The sequence below is a fragment of the Echinococcus granulosus genome (genome assembly GCF_000524195.1).
Source record: "Echinococcus granulosus chromosome Unknown EG_S00068, whole genome shotgun sequence".
Taxonomy (NCBI): domain Eukaryota; kingdom Metazoa; phylum Platyhelminthes; class Cestoda; order Cyclophyllidea; family Taeniidae; genus Echinococcus; species Echinococcus granulosus.
Genome location: NW_020170448.1, coordinates 171,466 through 178,032, shown reverse-complemented (window position 1 = coordinate 178,032; position 6,567 = coordinate 171,466). Strand labels below are relative to the sequence as shown.

Sequence of the window (6,567 nt, the reverse complement as noted above, 5' to 3'; positions counted from 1 at the left end):
TTTCAAATTAGTGTTCCTTCGTTCGAACTATTTTTGACGTTGTTCCCTAATTAATTAGGCGACATGTGCTACTCACACCAAACCCACTAAAAATGACAAGTTGAATAGTTTGATTCGTCAAACTGCCGCATTCAAGGTTTGAGTGAAAGCATGCAATTTGGCGCCTAATTTTCACTTGGCATAACAAAGACACACTCTCATCTTATCACATTCTCATTCTAACTGCGGTAAGCATGTGCCTGTGTTAATGTGCTTGTCAAGTGGTTGGTGTCATTTAGGCGAGGCAGAGAGCTGGATGCGTAGAGAGATCGGGAGGTCTAGACAGACAGGTAGACAATTTAGCATTCTGATTAGCCTTGAGTGTTCAAAGTGGCTTCTCTATCCCCTTTCCCCTATGCACCAGTACTGAATAGGCGGCAGAGAGTGGACCTCAATATTGTCCTCGTGTCACTCCACCTACCCTCAACTAATGCCACGACTCGGTCCCAAATTGACATTCTTCACCAAGTCACCTTAGGGAAAGTGTCAACTGACGAAGACGATATATTTATGCCAAAGTCAAATTAGCACAGATTTGTTGCAACATATCCGTCCCAATAATCATGGAATAAAGCTAAGTAATTGCAGCTTCCTTCAACAAAGCAGTCATTCTTATAGCTGACTTGGAAAGGCCTTATGAGTTAGATTTATGCACGCACCCACGCGAAGCAGAAAGCAAATGAGCATATAGGCTTATGTATGACGACAGACTCTCAAGATGCAAACGACTTTTATCATTTTTCAGCTTTCAATAAAATTTGCCCATATTTTCTACAAAGAGGATCTTAGGCAAAAGTAGGCTTTATGTACTAAGCAACGATTTTGTCAATTCGTTAGTGCATTTTTATTATACATTAGCAAATCATTTAGCAATTCCTTCACAAATTTATTGTTGCACATTTGAATCCAAGCTTGTTGAAGTGGAGTAGTTATGGTTCCTGTAAATGCGTTCACATCTACTGATTGATCCATCAAACCTTGATTTAAATGAGTGGCAGCGACTCACAACTGTGACTAAATAATTGGCCGTTTGAAGGGGAATTGCACAATCCTCATTCGAGTTGGCTAAATTATGCAGCTTGAAATATCCATTGGAAGCAAAATACGTTGTCTGTTAAGTGGCATAACAAAGAGCAGTATGTATCAGTAAACTAACGGTATCCACAATTGGTTGGAGGTTTGCCTATGGAGATATTTGCCGAGGGCATAGTTGTATTGAGTCGATGCTCGCGAGCAGTGGATCGGACTCCTCAAGGAGACACATGCAGTGGGAGGCACTACCGACTGTAAGTGATGCTAAAGCGTGTGTTTTGATTGAAATTAACAGTTTCGGGTTTCACTGTGTCTCAGCATATGGTGGTGGTGCGTCAGTGTAATTGTCACTACGCCCATTAACGTCATTGTTCACAAACATGTAGAAGTAGAATCCAGGCTAAACCAATCTGCTCCGAAAAACGGATGGCACATGAGCCTACGTGGACGTATTCAATTGTAAATGCACGCAAGTAGCGTACATCATGCAGGTGAGGTCGGAAAAGCAAAGCCGTTTACTACGCAATCACGCGAATTCAGGTGATTAATGAGCAACAAGAACCATCAATTAGGTTGATGTATGGATACTGAACGAGGCGTCATGACACCAGACTGGGACACAATGGCAGGCAGTAAAGTGTTTGGGCATTTCAACTTGTGGCTCTTCTTATTACCGCTCTTTTGTGGTGTGTTGTAATTAGTGCTTCCTGTGTTTTCTGTTCTTGATCGGCCAATTGTAACGCGGCTAACGTATTGGAAGTTGCCTGTGAACCAGAAATCAGTGTTGCATTTTCACTGATCACAAAAGGGAAAAAGGATAACAAAGTCATTGACATAACCTGTTGAGTGCGATGGGTCTGTCGTTTCATCCCCTCTGTAAATTACATTGATAGCCAATAGCTGGTATACGCAGTGCTAACAGATGCAGACCTCGACTTCGAGAGACCCCAATTCACCTGTCCAAATGGCAGCATTCGTGTCGTTATATTAGTCTCAAGTGGTGAGCATGCCTATCGCACCGAACCAAATTGGTGAAGCTACCATCTGTGCTCAAGTCAGAAGTGCGCATTCAATTGTACACGCTTCACCAAGCAACGATGCGTATCATAGTGTGCGTAGGCACGTGGATTCAGGCAGTGGAGTACGAGTAAGAAACGAGTTCCGTCCGCACTAATGAGCAAAACCCCAACACTAGGACATCCACTCGTGGCTTGTACCCCAAGCCACGCTTGTTCCACGCTCTGACACTCAACAACCCCAATACCGCGATTGCATTAATCTACTCAATGCTGCTCGAAGTTGTGGCAGAAAACTACTCTACACACTACCAGACCCAACAAATCGGTCCAAAGAAAGTGAAGCTGTTCAATGACAACGCAAAATTGCATACTCCATGCATCTCGCGCAACCCATCCATATCACAAGGCAGCGGAACCCACACGTGGGAACGTCAGCATTTAATGTGGTATGCTAAGTGTGAGGTGCCGCCTCATCACCATTTCCATTCCAACGGCTTCCGCATCTCTCATATTCTCCTTCTCATTCAGTATCAAACATGTCAGCCTATACGACCACTTACCCATTCAGGCATATTGCTTTCAATGAACTGCAGCACATTGCTTTTAACTGTGGCACCATCGATGAGCTTGCCTGTACTCATCGCAGTTCCTACGCACATTCTTCAAAATGCCTTCCTTTTCTACAAACCATTTGGAGCCCAAGATATCAAATAACATCCCTTCTTTCGACCTGATATTTTGAGCACTTTTAGACGTGGTCGAAGTCAGAGGTGATCATGACATGCAGCACTGCGCTTGATAGTGCACATGCAGAAATGCACACTCGCATGATTCCACCTGAGGTTCTTCACACCCCCATGCACTAATCCTCTCACGTCCCCTTCTAACACGTCTTGGACACGTCCACTTCGACAAACGCATATGCACACACGCAGGTGGCAATGGCAAGGATGAAGGGAACAGCAGGTGAAACGCAAGCTCGTCTTCTATTGTGCTCATGTTGGCACCTAGAGCGCATAGCTGGACACACATGAGTGGGAGGTGAGTGAAGCCAGCACGTTGGAGGCGACTGAAACACAGACAAACGAGCACATGATTAGCACGTTTGCATTTGCTAGAAGTGTACATTTCTAACAACACTACTGGCTCATGAAGCCACGACCAACTGTCAATGTGAAGGCATTCATACGTCATTTTCCGCAACTACCTAAACAACTGATGCGATGCACCAATTCCCCTCATCCAACATTTCGGCATCGTCAGATTAATCACTTGTCAGTGCTCACGTTACGCCTATTCTGCACTACAATCACTAACCACACACAGTGAGTGCTCCTGCCTCACTACTTCGTTGGCTCTAATGTAAGGGTGTTGAGAGAGAGAAGAAGCCTTACTAGTGACTCACCAATTCTACCGAGGCAACGCCACTTTACTTCATTCTACTCAAACAATCCACGCCAAACATCTGCAAAGCAGAGGAGACCAAACAGAATATCCAAGCAGTCACTGCGAAACAGATGTAGAGACGGAGAAATGCTTACTGAGGTGAGATGAATGCATGTGTTGTAGTAATGCCTCTGTCGTCGAATGGACTGTGCAGCATTCTGTGCAGTGAAGGTGTTTTTCCATATCCATCGTGCGTTCAGCTGCAGCACATGACAAAGTGTAAAGTGAGGATGAGTTCGCGTAAGTTGCTGAAGCTGTGACAGAGCAAGAGAGCATACTGCGGATTCAATCTTATTCATGCAGGCGCCAACTCACTCATGTGTTTTTCAATGAAGTGACTGAGAAGCAAATCAAAGCGTCCGAATCGCTCGAAGCACACACAACACCTGTTATGCTTCGAGGCTATTTTGTGGGTTCAAGAAAAGTGCTTGCATTACTTTCAACAAATATGTGTAAACATGAGGCAAACACAACATGGAGATATTAGGAATTCGCATACCCCTTTGATGCACCAAGGTCAATCCGATGGTTTCGGGAAACTCCAGGCAAATAGGACAATAGCTATGCAGGCTTGCTAAAACTTGTCAAACATACTTGAAATGAGATATTGAAGTGTTGTTGGGTGGTTGCGAAAGTGACACGATACAGTGACTAACAAAACACGGGTAACCTGATTTTGCCACTTGTTGTGCAAGTGGTCAATCACGGCAAAGTGGAAGTTGGTGTTTCAACTATGACCCACCTCACACGAGACAGCTAATACATACATATATGGACTTATGTGTGCACGCACATACACACATACACACACAAATGTGTAAGAAAGTAGGGAGGTGCGTGTTGAACTATACGGCGCCTACATTGATGCGCATGAAAATGGTGTGCTCGGAGTAAATTGTGGGTACTGGATGACGCGGAGCATATTGCACACTTGTAAAGGTCCATGTCAGCAGTGAAAGATCCAGCGACGGTGTCTGCACTGCGAGTGGTGAGAAAGTGAAGGAATCGACTGGATTCGTCCTCACTCTTGCATGTGATTACAACGCGAAGCAGCACTGGTCACGTACTTACTGACTGAAAACATTCAGTCAAACGGGTACTTGAGCACAGTCTACTGCGCTCTATTCGTTTCAGCTCCACTTCCACTGTCGCTAATACTTTCCTCATCCATTCACAATGGATTTGTTCTAAAAGTACTTAAGCAATCAGTAGTCACAAGAAAGCGAATAAAGAGCTGTTAAGGTCAATCGCGTGCTCATTTTTCTCATTTTTCTTTACATGATTCCACATTAAAAGGACGCTTAGAATTACGTGTTTTGCTTAAAGTATTCATCTTAACCTCTGGCAGCTGACTGATGCGTCTTCGCCTGCTAGAGGTTAAGGTGAACATACGCGGATATACACAAATTGCCAACATAGGAAAGGAGAGACATTAACTCCAGCCAGAAAGAAAATAACATATTTATGCTAAAGGAAGTGCAAGTGACTAAATGAATCAAAGCGCCAAAAAAATTTTGCCTAATGGAATTGTTAATGCCACTACAACACAGTGGAAGGTTACATTAACTGGTAATAATATAAAGTACACTCGGGGCTGCAGAGAAAGCTGATATACGATGGCATTGACGGGTTGTTGACATTTGGATATGATTAATCAGATGGTTCATTCATAAAAATTAGACTAAACAAAAGCGTTTCGCGATTTCTCCTCACCTTTCTGCAGTCTTCACTTCTGCTGCCACCTTCAAAGTTCTCGATCTTCATCCGTTTGTCTCACCTTAATCAAGAAAAATAATTTTTAGCGAAGGTGCATATAAACAGTCCCACAGGACAAGTGAAATTTCGGGTACAGTGGCTGATTTTACACCGAAAAGGGCAAATTGGACTTGTGCAAAGCAATTGAAATGGATTGGCATAATTACAAATATTCACTTGCATCGTACATTCATACCTATCATGGCAATTTAGAAAAACCGAGAAACTTGGACAAACAATTGTGAACAAGAAGCAAATCACACATTTGTTATAAGTGAACAGGAGCAGCCACATGTTTAAGTTAATTTACAGAATTATGACTGCTGAATATCCTCTACTCTTTGTCCATGACAACAGCAAGCTCTGTACGGGTCAAGTGCTAAGTGAGTGGCAGTGGTGCTTGAGGATGCAACCTGTAGTGTTCAGCGACACAACCAATATCTTCAAGGCTATTCCCAGTATCGAGGCAGCCTAGTTTTGCAAGATTACTTTAGCATAATTTAACTGTTAGGTGGTCAGGGGCATTAAAGAGGAATGAGGCTTCTAAAACATCCAACAATGCACCACAAGTGGTGTTTGCTTTGATCGGCACCACTTCTGCATAAACGTAATAATAACGAGCATGGTGTTATATTTTCACAATTTATTTTGCTTCCATTACTGTTCTTTGGAAAAACGCTAACAGGGAATTAGGTGTTTGCAACCGAAATTGGAGGTGTGATGTAGCACCAACAATGGGTACATGTGTAGCTATTGCAAATCTTGCTCTACTTCTCAGAATGTGCTCATTGTAAGCACAAGTAATTGACAGAAAAACATCCTTAGATATGACCTGGGTCAATGGACTGTAATAAATTACTTTAGGTGTTGGAAGTAAGGGCAGTTAGATTAGCATGGTAGCGAAGATTTATTTACCGAAGTAGTCTTTGGGTGAAGTGGGGCTTTCGAGATTAATATACTCCTGTATACTTCTGCATATTAAAGAGAATATTGTGGTACTGAACTAGCTATAACAATAACGAAAGTTCCTGCATTAGTTATATAAGCAAAATAACAAGCTTCACGAGGCTTGAACTTCAATTTTTATTGTAAGGGCGCCAACTGTATGATGTCAGAATACAAACAGCTGCGAAAAGAGTGCTTGCTCATTTTAAAGTTTACTAGGCTTTTCGAAGGCTGCTGAAACAGCCATGCGTCGAAAGCAAACAAATATCGCGCCTTCCAACGGCCTCAGACATGAAATTAGCTAATGCCATAAAGCAATACTAATTTGAAG

At 42.9% G+C, this 6,567-nt stretch overlaps 1 protein-coding gene across 1 annotated transcript; it reads right to left on the bottom strand. All coding sequences in view use genetic code 11, as the record gives it.

Moving 5' to 3' along the window:
• Positions 1-2,973: 2,973 nt before the first annotated feature.
• On the bottom strand, positions 2,974-4,703 carry EGR_07024 (hypothetical protein; the record flags this gene model as incomplete). The annotated part of the gene is made up of 4 exons (XM_024496273.1): positions 2,974-3,159; positions 3,632-3,790; positions 4,397-4,515; positions 4,604-4,703. 4 exons carry the CDS (start codon positions 4,701-4,703, stop codon positions 2,974-2,976), a joined length of 564 nt encoding a protein of 187 aa, XP_024349300.1.
• Between the last annotated feature and the right edge of the window lie 1,864 nt (positions 4,704-6,567).